This window comes from Hylobates moloch, unplaced genomic scaffold (assembly GCF_009828535.3).
Source record: "Hylobates moloch isolate HMO894 unplaced genomic scaffold, HMol_V3 SCAFFOLD_2, whole genome shotgun sequence".
In the NCBI taxonomy this organism is placed as follows: Eukaryota; Metazoa; Chordata; class Mammalia; order Primates; family Hylobatidae; genus Hylobates; species Hylobates moloch.
The window spans coordinates 118413413-118437880 of record NW_026652277.1 but is presented as its reverse complement, the minus strand read 5'-3'; the positions used below and the strand labels follow the sequence as shown (position 1 = coordinate 118437880).

Sequence of the window (24468 nt, the reverse complement as noted above, 5' to 3'; positions counted from 1 at the left end):
TCTTTTTTTTTTTTTTTTTTTTTTTTTGAGGAGATGGGGTCTCACTATGTTGCCCAGACTGGCCTTGAACTTCTGGGCTCAAGCAGTCCTCCTGCCTCAGCCTCCTGAGTAGCTGGGACTACAGGTTTGTGCCACATGCCCGGCTGTCTTTTGTCTTTTGATAATAGCCATTTTAATAGGTGTAAATGGATGTCTTATTGTGATTTTAATTTGCATTTCCTTGACGATTAGTTATGTTGAGCACCTTTTCATGTATCCAATGGCCATTTGTGTGTTTTCTTTTGAAAAAAATGTGTATTCAGATATTTTGCCCATTTTTAATTGAATAATTTGGGTTTATCTGCTATCGAGTTGTGTAAGTTTCTATTTTGGATTGTAACTTTTTATTAGATATTTAGTCCCCGCTTATCCTCAGGTGATACATTCCAAAACCCCGATGGATGCCTACAACCTGATGGTATTGAACCCATTTGGGTAGCGGGAAGGGAGAGATAAGGAGAGAATTGTTAAAGGATGCAAAATTACAGCTGAATAAAAAGAATAAATTCTAGTGTTGTATACGACTGTAGAAGGACTGTAGTTAACAATAATATATAATGTGGTTTCACATAGCTAGAAGAAGGATATTGAAGGTTCCCAACACAAAGAAATGATAAATGTTTGAAATGATGGATATGCTAATTACCGTGATCTGATCACTATACATTATATGTATCAAAACATCACTATGTATCCCATAAATATGTGCAATTATTATGTGTCAAGTAAAAACAAATAAAAAGTAAAAAAAGAAATGGTATAGTAGTACAGTACTATGTCCTTTATAAATATGTACTTAAGAAAACTGTATTAAAATTTAATGCTGTGGCAGTATCACAGTGCTTTTGTTCAAGTAACCCTTACATTACTTAGTAATGGACCCAAAGCACAAGAGTAGTGATGCTGGCAATTCGGATTTGCCAAAGAGAAGACAAAGTGTTTCAAGTGAAAAGATGAAAGTTCTTGACTTAATAAAAGAAAAAAAAATCATATGCTGAGACTGCTAAGATCTATGGTAAGAACAAACATTCTATCTGTGAAATCATAAGAAGGAAATCGTAAGAAATTTGTGCCAGGCCGGGTGCGGTTGCTCACCCCTGTAATCCCAGCACTTTGGGAGGATTTTCATTCATGTTTTCCACCCACAAATTTAATACCTTTTCTATCTTAACTAAGCATTTATCGTGTACTGTGGCCATAATTTTTGCAGTTTGAGGTTCAACATCAAAACTGGCACAAATTTCTTTTTTCTTTTCTTTTTTTTTTTTGAGACGGAGTTTTGCTCTCGTTGCTCAGGCTGGAGTGCAATGGTGCAATCTCTGCTCACCGCAACCTCTGCCTCCCGGATTCAAGCAATTCTCCTGCCTCAGCCTCCCGAGTAGCTGGGATTACAGGCATGTGCCACCATGCTTGGCTAATTTTTGTATTTTTTTTAGTAGAGACGGGGTTTCTCCATGTTGATCAGACTGGTCTGAAACTCCTGACCTTAGGTGATCCACCCACCTTGGCCTCCCAAAGTGCTGGGATTACAGGCGTGAGCAACCACACCCGGCCTGGCACAAATTTCTTATGATTTCCTTCTTACGATTTCACAGATAGAATGTTTGTTCTTACCATAGATCTTAGCAGTCTCAGCATATGATTTTTTTTTCTTTTATTAAGTCAAGAACTTTCATCTTTTCACTTGAAACACTTTGTCTTCTCTTTGGCAAATCCGAATTGCCAGTATCACAACTCTTGTGCTTTGGGTCCATTACTAAGTAATGTAAGGGTTACTTGAACAAAAGCACTGTGATACTACCACAGTCTTTCTAGTAAACAAGACAGTTACTAAGTGACTGATGGTTGGGGAGTGGTTACAGCCTGAATACTCTGGAGAAAGGGATGATTCATGTTCCAGGCTGAATTGAGTGGGACAGTGTGAGATTCCATCATGCTACTTAGAAGGATACATAATTTAAAACTTATGAATTATTTCTAGAATTTTTCATTTAACATTTTTGGACCACAGTTGACTACAAGTAATTGGAAGCATGGAAAGGGAAGGCACTAAGACAGAACTAATGTATATGGTTTGCAAATATTTTTTTTCGTTTTGTCATTTCTTTCATTTCACATTGTCTATCTGTTGATTTTATTTATTTATTTATTTTCCGTGTAGAAGCTTTTTAGTTTGTTGTACACCTATTTGTTTATTTTTGCTTTTGATGCTATGTCCCAAAAAGCATCGCCAAGACCAGCATCTAGAAGCTTTTTCCTTATGTTTTCTTCTAAGAATTTTGTGGTTTGAGATCTTATATTTAATTATTTAATCCATTGTGAGTTAATTTTTGTATATGGTATATGGCAGTAGTCCTTTTACTTGTGAATATACAGTCTTCCCAACATCATTTATTGAAGAGATTATCTTTTCCTTATTGTATGTATGCTTCAGGCCCTTGTTGAAGATTAGTTGACCTTGTATGTGTGGTCTGATTTCTGGGCTCTCTTTTCTGTTCCACTGGTCTGTGTGCCTCTTTTTATGTCAGGTCCATATTTCCACACTGTTATGATTACTGCAGCTTTGTAATATAATTTGAAACCCAGAAATGTGATGCATCTGACTGGTTTTCTCCCTTAAAATTGCTTTGGCTATTCAAGGTCTTTGTGCTTCCATGTGAATTTTAGGATTTTTTTTTTCTATTTCTGTGAAAAATGCCATTGGAATTCTGATAAGGATTGCATTTAAACTGAAGATTGCTTTGGGTTGTATGACCATTTCAACAATATTAATCTAGTCCATGAACATGGGATATCTTCTCATTTATTTGTGTTTTCTTCAGTTTCTCTTCAATGTTTTATAGTTTTCAGTGTACAATTTTTTACCTCTTTAGTTAACTTTATTCCTAAGTACTTTATTCTTTTTGGTGCTATTGTAAGTGGGACTGTCTTCTTGATTTTTTTTTGATAGTTTGCTAATAGTATATATTCTACTGGTTTATATATGTTGACTTTGTGTCCTTCAAGCGTGTTGAATTTATTAATTCTAACAGTTTTTTTATGTAGTATTTAGAGTTTTCTTGTTCTTAATTTTGTGAGTACATCACACTAAAATAGAAACATTTACAGAGATGTTGTGATTGGAATTGTGGGCTAGTTTCTTCATCATTTATGATTTCAGAAATGTCTTAACATCCTTTTGTAGTGTTTCCTAATTAGTGGCTTTTCTTCCCTACTTAACCCTAAGTTTTCCTACTTTTCAGTCTCTCTAATATGTGGTTATTGATCTCTAGAGACATGTTAGTATAACAGTAGCGCTCTACTCTAAATTAGAAACATAAAGGGAATACATTTTGTATAGGTTTGTATTACTATAGACCAGCTTTTATTTATTTTTTTGAAACCTAAAATGTACTGTTAGCATCTTCATAAAATCTGCATTAAAATTTAAACAAGTTGGCCGGGCGCGGTGGCTCACTCTTGTAATCCCAGCACTTTGGGAGGCTGAGGCGGGCGGATCACGAGGTCAGGAGATTGAGACCACGGTGAAACCCCGTCTCTACTAAAAAAAAAAATACAAAAAATTAGCCGGGCGTGGTGGCGGGCGCCTGTAGTCCCAGCTACTCGGAGAGGCTGAGGCAGGAGAATGGCGTGAACCCGGGAGGCGGAGCTTGCAGTGAGCCGAGACTGCGCCACTGCACTCCAGCCTGGGCGACAGAGCGAGACTCCGTCTCAAAAAAAAAAAAAAAAAAAAATTTAAACAAGTTTATTTCACTTCAAAACTTCAACATCAGTACATTTATTCATGAAAGAGTAACATACATCTCAAATAAATATTAATCATAATAATAGAAAAAAATTTTTTCATCAGAACCCTAATTTTCTCTTATGATGTGTATCTCATAATTTATTTTGTTTTTATTATGTGGAATATAATTTCAAGTAAAATGCCTGAGGAAAATACCTCTGATGCTTTTTTAAAAGTAATTTAAATTCATCTACATTAATATTTTTTATGAATAGAATGTTTGTGATGTGTTACATTTCTGTCTTATTTTGGATAAATGTAGTTTGAGTTAATGACTTTTTCCCATTGGTTTAAAAATTTGAGTATTCAGAATTAAAAGATACATTTTAAAACCACACTGTCATATTTTGACAAAGTTTTTGGAGTTTACTTTTATTTGAAAATGCCATCACTATTTTCATGAGTATTTTTGGCTATTCTCCCCTTTTTAGGCGGTATATATTGCACCCCTAAAAGCCCTAGTACGTGAAAGAATGGATGATTGGAAAGTTAGAATAGAAGAAAAACTTGGTAAAAAGTAAGTTCTTACATTTACTCAAAAGATACGCTTTGAATTGACTAAAAGGACCAGGAAATAAGAGTTGAATAAAACTGTTGAATGGTTTTACAGTGATTTTCATAGTCTTTTATTTAACTGCTGAATGGTTTTACAATGATTTTCAGTCTTTTATTTAAAGATATGTACCTACTATTAAAATAATATCAATATTCCCATTGTTTTAAGATTGAAAATGAAATCTTCTAAGTTACTTAACGTGAGTACTTTTATTTGGCAGGATAACTTTTTCAAAATATTTTCATTCTAAAACAAAACAAAAATAAGTTCTGTCTCTCTATTTTTTTCATATTATGTAGAATAGCTTCCAGAAACTGCTTAGAAGGCATTTTGCGTGTAAATTATTTAAGAAAAAGCAGAAGTTCTTTGAAAAACATGATGTGGGGTTTTTTTCATTAATAATTTAATATACTACAAGGTTATTCATTGCAGTATTATTTTAAATAACAAAAGATTACAGAGAAACGAATTTCCAACAGAGCATCAGTAAGTAAATTATAGTACATTCACACAATGTAAAATATTGTATTACTCTGTAAAAATAAACTATGTGAGTTCTTTTTATATGGAAAGAATGATCTCCAAAGATAATGTAAAAAAAAAAATTTAAGTATCCTAGCTTATGTTTTTTCAAAATGATAAAGAATATGAATATGTGGTTCTTTTCAGAATGAGACCTAGCTGTCTATAGGATAGGGATGTTATGGAGACTATTCTCTGTATTCTTTGAGCCATGTGAACATATTCCATATTCAAAATAATATATAAAATGTAAATCTTTAAAATAAACAAGAACAAGTAGATACTTTGTGAACATTATGCTTAGAGGAACCAGTTTTGCCCTTTTTCTTATTTTCTAAGTCTTAACACAGATTAGAAATATTAGGCTGGGCGTGGTGGCTCATGCCTGTAACCTTGGCACTGTGGGAGGCTGAGGCGGGTGATCACCTGAGAAAAGGAATTGGAGACCAGCCTGGCCGACATAGTGAAACCCCATCTCTACTAAAAATAAAAAAGGAGCTGGACGTGGTGGTGTATGCCTGTAATCCCAGCTACTTGGAAACAGGAGAATCGCTTGAACCCGGGAGGTAGAGGTTGCAGTGAGCTGAGATCAAACCACTACACTCTAGCCTGGGTGACAAAATGAGACTATGTCTCAAAAAAAATAAAAAATAAAAAAAGAAAGAAAAGAAATTATTTTAGTAATTACTTAAAATTTGGTGTTGGCCTAGAGCTAATCCTATGTAATTAGGAATTCTTAGGTAATTCCTCTAGATCTGCATAGGTTTTTCTTTTCCTTCTCTCTCGCTATATGACTGTGATCTGCTTAGAATGAGTTGGTACATATTTGCTCTGGCTTATCTTGTTTTCATCCTAATACATTTCATTTTGGCTATAAAATCTATAGAAAATTCCAATCTAAGGAAAGATATGAGTTTGCACACAATCTAAATTACACATAATTTTAAATTTACACATAATCCTAAATATTCTTAATGAATGCCTTTTTTTGTCTCCATAAAGTAACACTTTCCTTCATTAAAAAAAACTTTATTCCAACATAGGGACAAGGAAGTATGAGTTCAACTTTATAAAATCACCTAGGATGAAGTTTCTATAAACATAATTAAAGCAAAGTTTGATATCCTTGCATATCTGTTTAAAAGTTAGATATGTCAGTGATTGGAATTTATATGACCTTCATTTTATGGCAAGAAATTTTCTTAGAGTTTTTAAGAAATGTACATTTTGGACTGAACTTGGAAAATTTCAAAAATCAAAGGTAGATAAAGTAATTTTAAGCCTTATAAAATTTTATTTTAAAAGAGATAGGTTTTTGCATTTCCAAGGTCATTTGTTACTTGAAAAGGTTCTGGGATCATTTTTATATTTCCCTCCAGAGTTATTGAACTAACAGGGGATGTGACTCCTGATGTGAAATCCATTGCCAAGGCTGACCTTATCGTCACTACGCCAGAGAAGTGGGATGGAGTCAGCAGAAGCTGGCAAAATAGGAACTATGTTCAGCAAGTCACTATTCTCATCATAGATGAGATCCATCTGCTTGGTAGGTACCACTGTATCTAAAGCCAGTTTACAAACTTTAACTTTGTAAATTATTAGTATTATTTTTAATTTGCATGTAATATTTATATATATTTCTAGGGCACAATGTGATTTTTTGATATACGTATATAATGTGGAATTATTAAATCAAGATAATTAACATCTATCACCTTACGTATAAATTGTGGTGAAACATAAAAAATTTTATCTTAGTGTATTAATCTGTTCTCACATTGCCATAAAGGAATACCTGAGACTGGGTAATTTATTTTTAAAAAGAAGTTTAATTGGCTCAAGATTCTATAGGCTGTATAGTAAACATAGTGGCTCCTGCTTCTGGGGAGGCCTCAGGAAGCTTTCAGTCATGACTGAAGGCAAAGCAGGAGAGAGCTTCTTACATGGCAAGAGCAGGAACAAGAGAGGAAGGTGGTGGGGGAGGTGCTACATGCTTTTAAACAACTAGATCTCATGAGAATTTACTCACTGTCATGAGAATAGCACCAAGAGGATGGTGCTAAGCCATTTAGGAGAAACAGCCCCCATTATCCTATCACCTCCTACTAGGTCCCACCTCCAACATTGGAGATTACAGTTCAACATGCAATTAGCAATTTTGCAATTTAGCAATTTTGAAATATACAATATATTATTATTAACTGTTGTCACACTGCTGTACAATTGATCTGACAAACTTATTTCTCCTGTCCAACTGAAACATTGTACCCTTTGACCACCATCTCTCTATTCCCTTCTCTTGTAACTCCAACCCATGCCCCTAGACTCTGGTAACCACATTTCTACTCCTTACTTCCATGAGGTCAGTTTTTTTTAATTCAACATCCATGTGACATCATGCACTGGGAGTGCGATTGCAGAATCCTTTGGTAGTTGTATCTTTAGTTGTTTTTTTTTTTTTGAGGAAGCTACGAACTTTTCCTTTTGTAGTTGCTGCAGTGGCCAACACAGACTTGTTAAATGATTAACATTGATTTTTCCCTATTTTCTAGGGGAGGAAAGAGGCCCTGTTCTAGAGGTCATTGTATCTCGAACAAATTTTATCTCATCACACACAGAAAAGCCTGTTAGAATAGTTGGACTATCTACTGCATTAGCTAATGCCAGAGACCTTGCTGACTGGCTCAATATTAAGCAGGTATGTAGAAGATTGATAAATTATGCATTTATTTAGTAGTGTAACGTTGATGATTCCTTTTAAGAGATATTATAACATTATAAAATTCAATATAAAAATTGAAAATGGTTTCTCTCTCATATTTACTCTAGATGGGCTTGTTTAACTTCCGACCATCAGTACGCCCAGTTCCACTGGAAGTTCACATTCAAGGCTTTCCAGGTCAACATTACTGTCCTCGTATGGCTAGTATGAACAAGCCTGCATTTCAGGGTAAGCTTCAGATTCTTGGAATAAAATATTAACCATTGTTTATGGTAGCTATCAAATGTCTTCTAATTGGTGTTGGTTTCTTTGAAAGGATGATACTGGTCCAGCTTCTACAAATATCTAAAACTGTTTGTCTCAACTGTTAAGGAATACAAATATATGTTAAATTACCTTTTGAAAATTGGAGACATTTCACAAATGGTAATGACTTTGTAGTAGAATAAAAGTATGTAATTAAAAAAAGTTATCAGAGTTTTCTTAATATTAATCAAAGTGTTTTTATGATAGTAACTTGAACAAATGAGAAATGGAAGCTACAGGTCAAAAACATCTCATAATCCTTTTTATGAGAAATCATAAAACTTAGAAATTTCAGTACTTTAGTACAGGGCTTCTGTTTTTAGTTTTTCCTCTTCTAACAAATTAGGCAAACAGGAAAGATTTAAGAATAGCACTCCTATTTTACTGAAACATGTTTTATTTGGGCTGCATAAAGAATATTTATTATATCAATTAAAAATAACCTCAAAAATAAATCCTCAAATGTGAACTGCTGTTGATTGTGTGGTGACAGTTGTGAGGTGACTTTTTAGCTGCTGTAATTAGCCTTATGACAGAAGCAAAGTATTGATTGTGAACTAGAGACCAATCTTGGCAGTTCAGATTATTTACAGCTTCACAGAAGCATTTCACAAAATCACTAATGAACAATAAATCTGCCGTGAGCTGTTCAGCCACACCTGTTCTTTGAGCAGCAAAAATCCATTAAATGTTGATGTTTAAAGAAAGACAGCGATCCATTTATATTTATGTGTCCAAATGATACCAATATTGTACTAATATGTGTATTTTAAATGGTGTATCTCTAATATGATTTATCAAAGCTTTATCATTTACATTCTGTAACATTCTGATAAACAATAGAAAGAGAAATAAGATAAATGAATTTATTTTTCATAATATATATTGTTGAAATTACATATATCTATATGGAATGACTGCATACCATTGATGGAAAGGAAGCATTTTGTGTTATATAAATCAATAGTAAATAAAGTACTTACACTTCCATAGAAATGGTATCAGCACAGCAGCTATACTTATGTACTATTTATTATACCTGTAGTGATTACTATATTTCTTTGAGTTTAGAAATATGATTGTGTGATAGCTTTATTTCTCATAGTTAGGATGTAAATAAAGTCAAGGTCATGTCAACATTTCCATTATAAACCTTGTTTCCCAGCCCATAAAAAGAAATTCTGCAGCTCACATTTCAAACAAGAAATTACAAAGAGGTTGAACTTTTTATATAAAATTTTTAACTATCTCTGACTGTTTTAAGAGAGTTTTGTAGACCTAAATATATATTCTACTCGTGGCATCTTAATCAGGTTTTTGGAAGCTATGTAAAGAAAGAAAAAAAAAAACCTCATTTCAAGATAAACCAAATGATTTATATGGCTCTTTAATTATTTTTAAAGATTTGATTTACAGAATTTCCTTCAGTCTTGTTACTCTGGTTTGTGTTGACCAGAGTCATCTCATCTTCTTTGTGTTGACTACCATGTCCCATTACTCAGATACTCATTCAGGCATAGTATTCTCTTCAGCCCTCTTCTACATTCTCTTGTCTGCCCTTCTCACACATATGCTTTTAGAAAAACAGAGGGAAAACTTTCTTCTGATTTATCTCTTAACCTGTTTACTGGTACAAACTCTCCTAATTTTTCTATCACTGATAACAAAAATAAAAGGAACTTTTTGTGGTCTTTCTAGACATTTTCCATCACGTGGCAGGACTTGATTTTCTCACCAGACCCCAGGACCAGTTAACTCTGTAATATCACTGCTTAGGCAAACACAAATAGCTGAGAAACACAACTTAGCACAGAAAACTCGATTTAAGATTCAGTGTCCATGTATAGCTCTTAATGGAGAGTCTCAATCTTTAAGTTTCTCCTTCCTTGGCAACTCACAATAGAAATGGGACCCAGCATAATTAAATCTTTTCTCTCCTAGGCAATATACTCTCTAGGTACGGCCATCAACCTTTCTTTTCCTATTATCTGTCTAATATGCTGCCAGATCCATGTAGTACCTGCAATAATGCCACATTTCATGCCTAAATTGTTTATATCATTAGTTTTCATGTATCCATTTGATATCCTAATGAAATTCATATTCTGGGGTTAAGTAGCTTTCCATTTTACTTCCCACAACTTTTCAACAGCAATTAGAAGCCATTCTCCAGCCAAACCTGTTTTGATATTTGTCTCATCAAGACGTCAAACTCGTCTTACTGCTTTGGAATTGATCGCCTTCCTGGCTACTGAAGAAGATCCAAAGCAGTGGTTAAACATGGATGAAAGAGAGGTAAGCAACATATTTTATCTTCTACTGCTTATAAGTTTCAGGTTATATTGTATTAGAATGAACATTACATATGTAAGTATATTATAGGGAAAGAAGAAATTCATAATACCGCCACCTTACCACACTATTAATATTCTGTTATAGTTTTTTCTAGTATAGGCTCACTTAATATTTATTTTCTATATTCATATTTATACATTTTTCCTTTAACATTATCACCTATGTATATTGTAACATTCAACCATTTTCATATTCTTTGAGTATTCACTGCCCTCACTGAAGTTAAAATCAGTTTTGCAAAATTTGGGTTTTAAAAAATATATAATAATCTTTTTTAATTTTAGGAGGCACTAATATATAAAAATTTAAAATCTGTTATTATCCTTTCCCTAAGTAATAACTACCAGTAAAATTTTAAATTAGAATTTTTGTGTCTATGCAGTTATATTCCATTATGCAACTATTTCATAGTGGTTTTCTCCTGTAATTTAATAATCATGCATCTTTATTATTGTAGGTTTTTCTCTGTTTAAAATTATTTTCTCAGTATAGAGTTCTAAAGATAAAATTAGTGGGTCAAATAATGTGAATATTTTTACAGGTTTTCAGGTACACTGCTAATTACTTTCCAAAAGAACTGTACTTATTGGTGTCATCACCACTGATGTATGAATTATCAGAAGTATATGAGAGTAAGAGTTTTACTACATCCTCATTTGTTGCAACTTATTGATATATTACAGATAAATTATTATCTTATCTTAATGTATGTCTTGATTTTTGATTGGTTGAACTTTTTTTTTCATATATTTACTAGTTGTCTTCTTTTTTCTTTCTTGTCTCTTCATTTCTTTTGGTCTTTCATGTATTCCAGTACAGCATTTATTTTGTAGATTTGTGTGAGAGCTTTGCCAAATTTAGAAAAATATGTACATATATAAAATTTTATATATTACTTTTCTCCATATGTATGTATTTCTATACATATATACATATTAATCTTTCACCTGCTGTATTAGGTAACTTTGCTAGTTTATTGCTTGTCTTTTTATCGTAGTGTCTTTTTACAAATAGAAGACTTTGCATTTTATGTAATCCAGTTTGTTAGTATGATCCTTTATACTACATGTAAATATAGATATTCCTCCTCCTCTCTATAGATTTAGTATATAGTGATTGTTCTTTCTTACACTTTTCCAGTTTTGAAAAATATTTTCCTAAATTGAGTTACAATGAAAACAGATGAAATCAGTAGTAGCATAATTGTTGCATTGTGATCTCTCCACCTACCCTCTTCAGTGTTCCCATTTTGTGATCTCATGCAGGCTAAAGAAGAGCAGTGCTGTTCGGCATCAGTAAAAAAAAATGTTCCAAATCCACTGGTGTCCAGGATTAACAGTTAGCATATTTCTCCCCTTCTACTTCTCATGACTCCTTTAGAGTTAGTAGGACTGTTAGATAGTACTGTATATATTACATTATTGTGTAATAGTTAACTGATATTTCAGAATGTTTTTGCTTAGTTCTATAGATGACCTTATTCACTAACAGACTCATAAATTAGCTTAATATGCAGGCTATCAAATGACTGCTTGAAGTAGAGTAATAACGATCATTTTATCTTTTAAATTTTATCTTTATTTACTTACTGTTACTTCTATGGGTATACTAGATATTTAAGAAAATAATTTATGTCCAAAATAATGTTGTTAAAAGATTTTTTTATCCTGTATTATTTAATTGATATCTGAATAATCATCCTGTTGTGTCTAAGGCAGTATCATAACTTAGGAGGCAAATGATGAAAAATAGATATATAAAATATTGATGACTCAGTTTATGTGCAGTATCTCTCTAGGCTTAATTTTATTTTATATGTTATCCTAAAAGTCTTCCAAATGGACACTTTTCTTTGAAGTTAAGATACAATGTACAAACCTACTAAACACACTTTGGGATGTTTGCTTAGAGTATATAGACATCGTGCATTCAGCACATATGTGACTCACATTAACTTCAAATGTGAACCTCATGTGCTCATATCAGGTATAGTACACTTCTACTGTTTCTTTTTTTTTTTAATTTTAATATATGAGACCTAAAGAATTGTAGATAGCTCAGACATTGTGTAGAATTACTTCTCTATTTCATATTTTTTTTTATCGGCAGAAAACGTTATCCACAAGGCTACGTAGAAACTATAGAATATACTCGTGGTTTCTGCTGTTGTAGATTTTTCACTGCTAAAATAGGACACCTAGAAAACATTATTTTGTATGTGTATAAAATGTTTATTATAAATTTATTATTGTATTTATTAACAAATATTTGTTAATAATTGTATTATTTTCATATTTTTTCTTCAACTTTTATTTTACGTTCTAGGGTATATAAACAGGATGTGCAGGTTTGTTACATAGGTGTATTAGTCCGTTTTCATACTGCTATAAAGAACTACCCCAGACTGGGTAATTTATAAAGGAAAGAGGTTTAATTGACTCACAGTTCAGCATGGCTGGGGAGGTTTCAGGAAAGTTACAATCATGGTGGAAGGGGAAGCAAGATCCCTACCTCACAAGGCAGCAGGTAGTGGAAGTGCTGAGCGAAAGGGGAAGAGCCCCGTATAAAACCATCAGATCTTGTGAGAACTCACTCACTATCACGAGAGCAGCGTGGGGGAAACGGCCCCCATGATTCAATTACCTCCACCTGGTCTCTCCTTTGACATGTGGGGATTATGGGGATTACAGTTAAAGATGAGATTTGGGTTAGGGTCACAAAGCCTAACCATATCAGTAGGTAAATATGTGCCATAGTGGTTTGCTGCACAGATCAACCCATCACTTAGGTATTAAGCCCAGCATCCGTTAGCTATTCTTCCTGATATTCTCCCTCCCACCATCCCCAACAGGCCCCAGTGTAGTTCCCGCCATATGTCCATGTGTTCTCATTGTTCAGCTCCTACATATAAGTGAGAACATGGGGTGTTTGGTTTTCTGTTCCTGTGTTAGTTTGCTGAGGGTAACAGCTTCCAGCTCCATCCATGCCCCTGCAAAGGACATGATCTCATTTCTTTTCATGGCTGCATAGTATTCCATGTTACATATGTACCACATTTTCTTTATCCAGTCTATCACTGATGGGCATTTGGGTTGATTCCATGTCTTTGCTATTGTGAATAGTGAGTGCTACAGTGAACATACATGTGCACGTATCTTTATAATAGAACGATTTCTATTCCTTTGGGTATATGCCCAGTGATGGGATTTCTGGGTCAGATGATATTTCTGCCTCTAGATCCTTGAGGAATTGCCACACTGTCTTGCACAATGGTTGAACTAATTTACATTCCCACCAACAGTGTAAAAGTGTTACTTTTTCTCCACAACCTTGCCTGCATCTATTGTTTTGGACTTTTTAATAATTGCCATTCTGACTGATGTGAGATGGTACCTCACTATGGTTTTGCTTTGCATTTCTCTAATGATCAGTGATGCTGAGCCTTTTTTGATATGTTTGTTGGCCACATTGTCTTCTTTTGAGAAGTATCTGTTCATATCCTTTGCCCACTTTTTAATGGGGTTCTTTTTTCTTGTAAATTTGTTTAAGTTCCTTGTAGACTCTGAAATTAAATCTGTTAGTTTTATTATTGTATTTATTAACATAAATATTTGTTATAAATGTACCATTTATTTAAATGTATTATAAAATAGGACAGCTAGAAATATTATGTCATTTCCAGACATTTTGTTTCACCACACCCATCTCAAGAATGAGGCAAACTATGCTTTACTACTGACTCTAAAAGCAATCACCTTTAAAATGAAAATTTCAGAAGTTTTACAACTGATTACTATGTAAATTCAATGTGATACTGAAGCATACTATAAAGCAGGTGTTTTAGTTGTTGAACTCCTAGATAATTAGCCCTAAATAATTAATAGGAAAACTTTTTAACATTTTGGTCTTCGTGTGGGTTACTTTCCGTAATATTATGGGCTGGAAGCTTAGTGGTTGCTTCTATTGCTGCTCCTTGTGTAGTGTTAAATTGATGTTCTGTGGCAGGACATGGGTAATTGGTTAAGACTCTAGTGTTGACAACTTGAGCATTCAGAGGAAGCACAGCAGCAGTTATCCTGGCAACTATGAAGTAGTGTGTCTGGCATAGAAGAGCATTCAAATTATTCTGCTGTTGAGTGACCTTAAGTCAAGAACTGTCTATCGATATTCGGGCTGGGGGCATGGAGAGTAAAAAAAGCGAGGGTAAATCACAAGAGGCTAGAGAGAGAATATGACTAAGAAGAGTATATGTGTTCTCATTAATTTACTGGCAAAGGCAAAAAGAGTTATTCATCTGTCTTCTTAATCCAGTATGGTTTCAAAGCATTAGGAAGCAGAAAGACACCTTCAAGTGTATCATTGATGTAAAGTTATACTGCATCAGGAAACCCCAAAGGAAATACCTTTCCATATTGTCATTAGGAATCCTTATTGCAGTGGTTTCAAAAGTTTGTGGGTATATGCTACCATGTAACCTGAATTCTGCTACTTCTGCCACTAATGTCAAGCTGTTATTGGATCTTTGCATCATTCTCTCAAGCTTCAAGTCAAGACAAAGAGTTGAATGCCTGAGTTTCCATCTCTGGCATGCAGCAGAAAAAAGGAATCTCCTCCCTTCTTTGGCTTCTGTCATAGGTGGTGACATTCAGATACTGGCTGCCCATAAACAACAAAGGTCCACTATGGCCCTTTCACCCCTCAAACTCATACATACACTATTTTTCCTATACCTACACTTAATTAAAAAAATTTTTTCCTCTCCAAGGAAAGACAAGTAAAAATTTCATCAACTCCATTTAGCACTTAGTCCTAGATCTCTTGCTTGTGTCTAGTCACCCTCTAGTTATTTTGCAAGCCCATCTCAATATTCTCTAGTCAGCGGACTAGATTATAAAGTTACAGCTAACTAATGCCATATTCAACAGTAAAAGAGGATAGAAAGAGGAAAGAGAAACAAAATTAGTTAAAATATATTAGTTAAAATATATTAGTTAAAATATGTTGATACATAAGACAGCAAGGGAAAAGGATTAGAGACCACTGTGTATTTCTGCAACTAGCCAGGGGGCCAAATAGATATTTATGATTCGTTTTCTCTACCATACATCATCTGTACATTTTTTCTTCAACCAGTCACTAATCAAGACTCTTTATCCAGTGGAGTGACCAAAAGCATACATTCCTGATAGATTGAAAATTGCAATTTTATATATGTTTAATATATAGGATTGTAAAATCTTTAATTAGTTTTTCAAATGGATACAGTAGTGTCAGATTTATTTACGTTCTATCCAAATTTCTCTCCCCTTATTATAAAACAATAGCCCAATTTTTTCATTAGGATCAATTTCCCAGACTATACTGAGACCACATTTTTTTTGTTCATCCAAGAACCTGAGAGCCTGAAGTGGTCATGTGGCTGTTTCAGTTTCCAAGTAAACTGTTAATCCTTTGGATAATAAGCCTCGAAACTAGCAAAGCTAGAGTTATAGGGAAGAGAAGCAAAAGTTTTCAAGTGGTTTTTTATCTATGATTTCAAAAGACATCCACACACCTTGAGTACTTGGTTCCTGGAACCGTATATTCTGGCAACAGAATAAATAGCATCATCGATGATTACTACTACACCTCATCCTACAGGATAGTACCCCAACCTTTCCCAGGTATTGCCTCCCAGCCGCCATTCTGAATCTTTAATCTATAAAACCAGCTCTTTCTATTAATGAGAACATAATAAGACCAGTGCATTCAATGGCATCATCCCATTGTCTTACCTTTTCCTTTATGAAGTGAGTTCCTCAGACAGAAACATTATTATACAGGGTATCATCATGAGGTATAAGGCATTCAGTAATTCTACCCTTGAGGCTACTGGCAGAACCATGTTTGGTAGGAAAAGAGAATTAAAATCCAAAGTAAGTGCCTGTTCTTACAGGGATGAATACGTGTCTCCTCAGTGATAGAGAAGGTCCAGTATAATCTTCTCACCACCAGATAACTGTCTGGTTTCAGGGGTAAGATACTTTATTATGGAACCAGTGTTTCCACTGGTGTCATATTAGGCACTGAGCAGTGGCAATAGCTGGGCCTTCGTGAAGAAAAGGATGATTATATTTCACCCATGCATAATTTTCATCTCTTTTACTTTGGCCACTGAGTACATAACCTATTGCATAAAACACTGTGGCCTGGGAAGGAGGCTGTCTGATATCCTAAGAGGTGGTTATTTCGCCCATTTGATCATTACCAGCATATTGCACAATGCTTTTAAGTTTTTGTCATGAATCTTCATGAAATACAGGTAGCCTTTTATTCTGGCACTGTTCTAAGAGTTCATCCAGCTCTTGTCAAGCTCCTTACCATCTGGCTAATCCGGTTAACTTCAGGGCAAAATGTGAATCATCAACTTGCATCATCTCTACTTTCCAGTAAAGAGACAGTGAAATACTCAGTTTATGATCAACAGCTTTCATTGCAAGGTCACCTGGTATCACATAGTTGGGCACTCAGTCTTCTTTCGCTTCCTACTTCCCCAAAATATCCATAAAAATAGCAGTCCTCTAAATCAAAGCCGTAGGCAGCCCTTCTCAGAATCTGTAAAGTATTCATTTTTTTCTATTATTATACTTTAAGTTTTAGGGTACATGCACACAACATGCAGGTTTGTTACATATGTATACATGTGCCATGTTGGTGTGCTGCACCCATTAGTTCGTCATTTAATATTAGGTATGTCTCCTAATGCTATCCCTCCCTCCTCCCAAGTATTCCTATTTTTAAAAAGAAGTTATATTTTGGACATGTTAGTTTGTATATCCAAGACTTTCAAGTGGAGATTTCAAGGCAATTAGATACAAGTCTGTAAAACCCACAGATACTGTGAAATGAACATATGAACATGGACGCATCAGCATGGAGGCAACCCTTAAACCCAGGTGAGCACATGAGACTCTCAAGCAGAGTGTGGAGAAACAGAGGGCAGGCCCTGAGGGATTCCCTTAGTGTGAGCTGAGATAGAAAAATGAGGAACTGGCACAGGTCACTGAGAATGTGATGCCAGTATGGTAAGACAGTGTCCTAAAACACTGTAGAAGAGAGGGTTCTGTGAAGGAAGGAGTGCTTGGCTATATCAAATGTAAATGGGAGTTGAGTGGAGGAGAGCAGAGGAAACACCCATGGGGTTTATCATTTGAAGGTCCTGGATGAACTTGGCAGTCAGTGACATGTGAACAGAAGCAGTTTTGAATGGACTGAGGAGCAAATGAGGGGGGGCGAGGAGGTGAAAATGGAAGCAAATAGCATATACAACTTCTAGAAGTTTTACTGTGTAATTTAATTAATATTATAATTTAACATCTAGCAAGTATGACCTGTCACCTTCCACCCAATATTCTGCAGTCTGGTCCCGTATTTCAAGGAAAACAGTGCTAGGGTTTAAGGGTTGCCTCCATGCTGATGCGTCCATGTTCATATGTTCATTTCACAGTATCTGTGGGTTTTACAGACTTGTATCTAATTGCCTTGAAATCTCCACTTGAAAGTCTTGGATATACAAACTAACATGTCCAAAATATAACTTCTTTTTTAAAATAGGAATACTTGGGAGGAGGGAGGGATAGCATTAGGAGACATACCTAATATTAAATGACGACTGGATAGTTGCCAACCAGCACTAACAGATAAAAGAACAGAGGGAAGGCCTTTTCTTCTGAGTGAGTCTGTGGATTGAAAGCTCAGAATACTGGGCCAGGTGCGGTGGCTCACACCTGTAATCCCAGCACTTTGGGAGGCCAAGGCAGGCGGATCATTTGAGGTCAGGAGTTCAAGGCCAGCCTGGCCAACATGGTGAAACCCGATCTCTACTAAAAAAATACAAAAATTAGCTGAGCATGGTGGCATGTGCCTGTAATCCCAGCTACTCGGGAGGCTGAGGCAGGAGAATCATTTGAACCCAGGAGGCGGAGATTGCAGTGAGCCAAGATTGCACCACTGCACTCCAACCTGGGTGACAGAGCAAGACTCTGTCTCAACAACAACAACAGCAACAACGACAAAGTTCAGAATACTCCCCTTAGATGAGATTCCTTTTCTGGGGTGGGAAAGCAGGGCGCTGGCTGAAGATTAGACTTCATTCTTTAGTATTGCTTACGTTATTTCCCTCAACTCCTCTGTGTATCTTGCCAGTTAACAGCAGGACTGCCCCTTTCTTCTGCCACACTGTTAAATAAGATCCAGGTAGCTAAAAGAAGAATACAACAATAAGAACTCGCTATTCACTTTTGTCCTTACAAGTAGAAATGAATTAGGATTCTGCAAGGCCTTTTGCCGTGAATGTTTTAAGTTGTGCTCTAAAGTCTACAACATCATTCAAAGGTAGGTGGGGGAAAAAATCTGAAGCAGGAAAGGTAAGAGCCTTCTGACTGGAGCAAACCATGGAAAAAATCCAGGTAAAGGTAATATGAAAATTAGAGGGGTATGGGAAATAAGAGTTCCCTGGAACAAGGAACAGCAGTATAGTTAATCTTTGTTAATTCAAATTAATTGGCTAGAAGTCTCTTCTAAATTGTACAGAACATTATTTTTTGAATGTGCCAATTATAATTTTACATGGTGCTTCATAGTGAATTTATGAAAACTAATGCAGGTGCATAGGAAGAACACTTTCATGAAAAGTAAGATTGATAGTGTTTTCACATGCTTAATACTAAAGTGTTTTTAGATGCTAGAGCAGTTTATCATTTTAAGCTAAACATAATCCACCTAATCTCATTACAAGTAAAATATTAGTAGACCTACAGAGCTGAACTATAATTTTGCTTTACTCAAAATTATCCTGAGTTCAGATTTGGTGGGGATTCCAATGACATTTTACTATAGTTTTATTTGATTAATTTGCCTGTTCATTCAACATATAAATAGATATTGGGCTCTTCTTGTAGGTAAGAACTTAGTACTAGACATTGAAGATGGATTTTGAAATTGTTTTAAATCGGAAATTAAGCTGAATTTAATGCAGGATAACAACATCATTTCTAACTCAAAGGGCCTGTTTTTTATAGAACTAAAATAAATTTAGCTCATGGTACAAAATTCCCACCCCAAGTGCTTTCTGTTTTATCAGGCCTCATGCCTCTAAATGACTGACCAGTAAATAAACTATTAAGCTGAGAATATTGAGTGTCAAGCAGACATTATCTACAGATTTGCTGAGCATTGGATGTTTGAAATCAGTTGGGCCTTGTGAAATATTTCTGCAATTTAGGGCAGCTATTCAGTATCCTTGAGTTACAATATAGGAGGCTGTTTTATTTTATTTTGCCTTAGTTGGTAGCATGCATATCCTATTGAAAAAGGAGGCAAAATATATCAATTATTGCTAAGCATAATAGTAGTTTACTTTTACTAAACTAAGTATTGATGTATTTATATAGAGTACTTTAGAATTCATTAGAGTTTATATTATCACATTTTATCATGAATTTTCAAAGGGTAGTTTTTATTATCCCAGTTTTATAGATGCAAAAACTGAAATTAGAAGGATTAAGTGATTGTCCAGATAGCACAAGCAAGCGAGTGGCAGCTTAGGAACTCAAAACAGGGTAGCTAACCTAGAGTCTGTGTTATTTTAATCTGCCATGCAGTAATTGGAATCAGTGATAACAATATTGAATAGAAAAGATGGAAAAGTCATGGTGGGGGTGGGAGTAATTTGATGGGGACAAAAGTGCAATAAAAATAAAGAAAAATCAGTAGCTGGGCTGAGCATGGTGGCTCATGCCTGTAATCCCAGCACGTCGGGAGGCCGAGGTGGGTGGATCACCTGAGGTCAGGATTTCAAGACAAGCCTGGCCCGGATGTGGTGGCACGCACCTGTAGTCCCAGCTACTCGAGAGGCTGAGGCAGGAGGATCACCTGAACCTGGGAGACAGAGGGTGCTGTGAGCCAAGATCACGCCACTGCACCCCAACCTGGACGATAGAGCGAGACTCAATCTCAAAATTTTTTTTTAAGAAAAGAAAAAAAAAAGAAAAATTAGTAGCTGAAATATCAAACAAGAGCAAACAACAGGAGCTGTGCCATTCTCGATTATGAAGGTAGTTGAAAAAGGTAATATTTTAGTTTAAAAAAGAAAATAATTTTAGATATTCTTCATTTTTAGGCATAGAAGTGGGAAATACTCAAATAATAAAGAAGAAATAGATTTATAAATCATCTGCATAGAGTTACTCATTATTTCATTACTCATTATTTCAAATACATTACTCATTATTTCAAATCTTACTTGTTTTCTGCATATAGTCTAAAACAATGGGGCTCACCCTTAAGCCTGATTAATAATATTATTACTTTCAGTAGTTAACTAAATATCCCTCTTATTCATGTAGTGATTAGAGGGAGGCATTGTGCTTGAGAGCATGGACTGGAGCCAGACTTCTTGGTCAATACTGACTGCCTGTTGCAAGCTATGTGGCCTTGGTAGGATTAATCTCTGAGCACCATCTCTTCAATTATAAAAGAGAATAATAAGAAACCCATCCTCATAGGAATGTTGTGAGGATTACATGTGTTAATACGTTTAAGATACTGAAACATAGTTAAATGTTTAATAAATATTAACTGTTATTACTGTGATTGTGTAGCAACATGATATTATACCTTATAAATAGGTTCTTTTTGTTGAGAGCTGTGGTAAAATCTGATCTTATATTTATACCTTTTTGCCTGCTGTGATCCTGCACAAATTTAATTCATGTTAATATAATTACGCATTTAACAATATACTACTTTCGAAAATTTTACAATGTCCATTTCATTACCTTTATCTGCATTTTTAAAGTTTTTCAATATATGGAAATGCTAAATATGAGTTAGAATCAGAATTATTCAACAATGGAAATAAAGATAAAAGTTATAGTCAGAAATAAATATGAAGTGCTTACACGGGGATATCCTACCAATAGCGTGGCAAATTAAATTAAAAACATGAATAAGAAGAAATCTTTAATATCTTACCCTACAACCCAGTTTTGATACTGCTTTTATTAAGAATTAGGCCAAGTGCAAGGGACATAGACATTTTTCAAAAGAAGACATACAAATGGCCAAGAAGTATATGAAAAAATGCTCAACATTACTAATCTTCAGAAAAATGCAAACTAAAACCACAATGGGATATTATTTCACCCCAGTCAGAATGGCTATTATCATCTATGAGGATGCAGGGGAAAGGGAACTCTTTACACGCTGTTGGTGAGAATGTAAATTAGAACAACCTCTATGGAAAATAGTCTGAAGATTTCTCAGAAAACTAAAAATAGAATTACCATTCCACCCAGCAATTTTACTACTAGGTGTCTACCCAAAGAAAAAGAAATCAGTATATCAAAGATACCTGCACTCATATATTTATTGCAGCACTATTCACAATAGCAGATACGGAATCAACCTAAGTATCCATCAATAAATGATTGGATAAAGAAAACGTATATATACAAAATAGAATACTATTCAGCCATAAGAAAGAATGAAATCATGTCTTTTGCATCAGCATGGATGGAACTATAGGTCATTATCATAAATGAAACAAGCCAGACACAGAAAGCCAAATATTGCATGTTCTCACTCATAAGTGGATGCTAAAAAATGTATACACATGACTATGTACCCACAAAAAATAAAAGTAAAAAAATTTAATTTATACAAATGGATGTAGAGAGGGGAATAATATACAATGGAGACTTGGAAAGGTGACAGAGTGGGAGGGAGGTAGACTATGAGTAATTACTTAATGGGTACAATGTACCCAATTCAAGTAGTGGGTACCCTAAAAGCCCTGACTTGACCACTACGCAATCTAGATATGTAATAAGATTCTGCTTGTACCCCTCCCTCAAAAAATATTTTAAGACAAATGTAAGCGTGCCTTCCCGAAAAAAAAAAAAAAAAAGAAAAAGAAAAAAAGAATTAAGCCAAACTAAAAAGCAAACATTGAAAATAGTATTGTGTTTATTTGGCAAAATAACAAAGATTTAGCTGTTACTGTTTGTATTTCATTTGTACATTTAATTTATATTTCACTCATATTTACTTCACATGTAATTTAATCACATATAAATATATTTATATATTGAAAGTATGATAAATCATTTTGAGGTGTGCTTCGAGCATCAGAAAGAGCAAGGGAGTATAAATTTTGGGAGTATTGATACAGTTTAGAAACTATTCTTTTTAATTTATTTATTTTTTGAATTCTTTTTTATCAGTGTATCAGTAGAATGCTCTAAAATGTTTCATTGTTTTTCTTCCTTCGGTGTATGGGGTTTATCATACAGACTTGTATTAAAAGAAATTAACATTTGGTGATTATAAGGAAATGTTTTAATTTCATTTAACATCTGTACCAGATATGATAGATTTAATTATTTTTATTAAAAAAAACTCTTCAGAACTTTTATGATTCTTCTGTGGTACATCTTTTACTGAGCATTTCAGACAATTGATAAGCATTATTCAGTGGCATATGGTCTGAGTCTGACATGCTTTGAAAAGAGTATAGAGTTCTGATAATGAGGATTCTGTGAAAATGAGAAAACCAGCACAACAGATATGCTTTGAGAAGGTATGGGTTTTTAGCATCTTGAAACAATATATCACACTCAAAAGGACAGAATTGGGCTGCACAATCTGTTAGCTCATTCTTGTCCAATCTGGTCTCCTCCTTTCTTTTGGAGCCAACGTTGTCATCAACTCACTGAATTATATTCTGACTGGAATGTATTTCAGGCACAGAGTAATGTATCTACTTAAATGGAATCTTATCTTTCTACAAAAGCTTTTTGAGTATAATAAATATAAAATGTAAAAAAATTCTATTAAGTTAAAGTAAATGGTTCAACAGTTTACATATGTGCCTCCTCCCCCCAACCTTAAGAAAAAGATCACTACCTAGAATAACATAGATCTGTTTTTCTGTTATGTATAATATTGAATAATTTTTTTAACAATCAGGTAGTCAGACATATTTCAAAGGCTGTTTATTGGAAAGATACCTATACATTACAACAAATAATTTGTTGGAAAAAATGAACTATGGAAGTAAAACTTCTTCTATCAGTGCTTCATTTATCATGTGTTTTTTTTTTTTTTTTTTAAATTCTATAGCAACCCTTCTTAACAAGAATTAAGCCTTAATGTACTAAGGCATCCATTTCATGTATAAAATAAACTTGTCTGCTCCCCATCTAGAAAAGTACTAGCTATCACTGGAAAAATTGGGAAGATGGTAACCCAAGTATTTTTTTATGGGGGTTAATTCTCTCATGGAACCAGGGCTAATTAAGTATACTCTTTAGTATTCAAAATCACTGGGTCTTTCCATTTGAAATATACTTGGTTGTATAAATTAATTGAGTGTTATATTAGGACTATATTACTTTATATAAAGGATTAAATGTGATAATCTTTGTAAAGTGATAAACACAATGCCTGGCATATTATAAGTACTCAACAAATTATATTTATTATCATGTTTTAAACTTCCATTATCCTAAGTTCCTGAATACTTTTGCTTGTCTTATGATGTTTTGATCAAGATGAAACTTATTTTTACACACATTAACAAAGATGTATATAATCCAAAAAATTACATTTTCAAATTTGTATAGGCCGTCCTCGTAGTATTTTGTGCTTAATGATTAACAGCTATAAATTTTGCTTTTTATGATGTTCAAATAATTTGAAATTCATCCAGAGAAACCATGTAATAAATGAAGTTTTTTGTGTGTGCAATTGTTTTCATGAGGATGTTAAGTCTTTGCCAGTTCAGATAAACAAACAGTTCTCTTTACTGCATTGATTTTTGTGAAAGTGGGGTCTAGGCGATTGAGAAACCGTTAGCCTTCCTTGCTGCAAAAGACAGGATATTAATGCCTCACCAGACCTTCTGCCAGAGGATTCTTTAGCTTTCCTATGGCAAATGATACATTATTGTTTGGGTATGATTGTCATTGCCATGGGGCACTATAAATTACACAAGTTATATATACTTATGTAAGTTTAAAAGTGAAAAAAATCTCTCAAACTAATTATTAGAACAAGGACACCAGTGAATTAGTTCCTTGTAGTGTAAATTGAAGACATTTTATGCTGTGAACTATTGAACCAAAAATGGATAATAAGTTG

At 34.3% G+C, this 24468-nt stretch overlaps 1 protein-coding gene across 2 annotated transcripts in view; it reads left to right on the top strand.

Moving 5' to 3' along the window:
* The window catches only part of ASCC3 (activating signal cointegrator 1 complex subunit 3), a 390213-nt gene that overhangs the window by 260514 nt on the left and 105231 nt on the right, over window positions 1-24468 (top strand). For both annotated transcript variants that reach the window (XM_032155721.2, XM_032155702.2), the window contains exons 26-30: window positions 4258-4343; window positions 6284-6450; window positions 7457-7602; window positions 7734-7854; window positions 10085-10227. In XM_032155721.2, the coding sequence (XP_032011612.1) occupies window positions 4258-4343; window positions 6284-6450; window positions 7457-7602; window positions 7734-7854; window positions 10085-10227 (663 nt within the window). The remainder of the gene's footprint in view (window positions 1-4257; window positions 4344-6283; window positions 6451-7456; window positions 7603-7733; window positions 7855-10084; window positions 10228-24468) is intronic.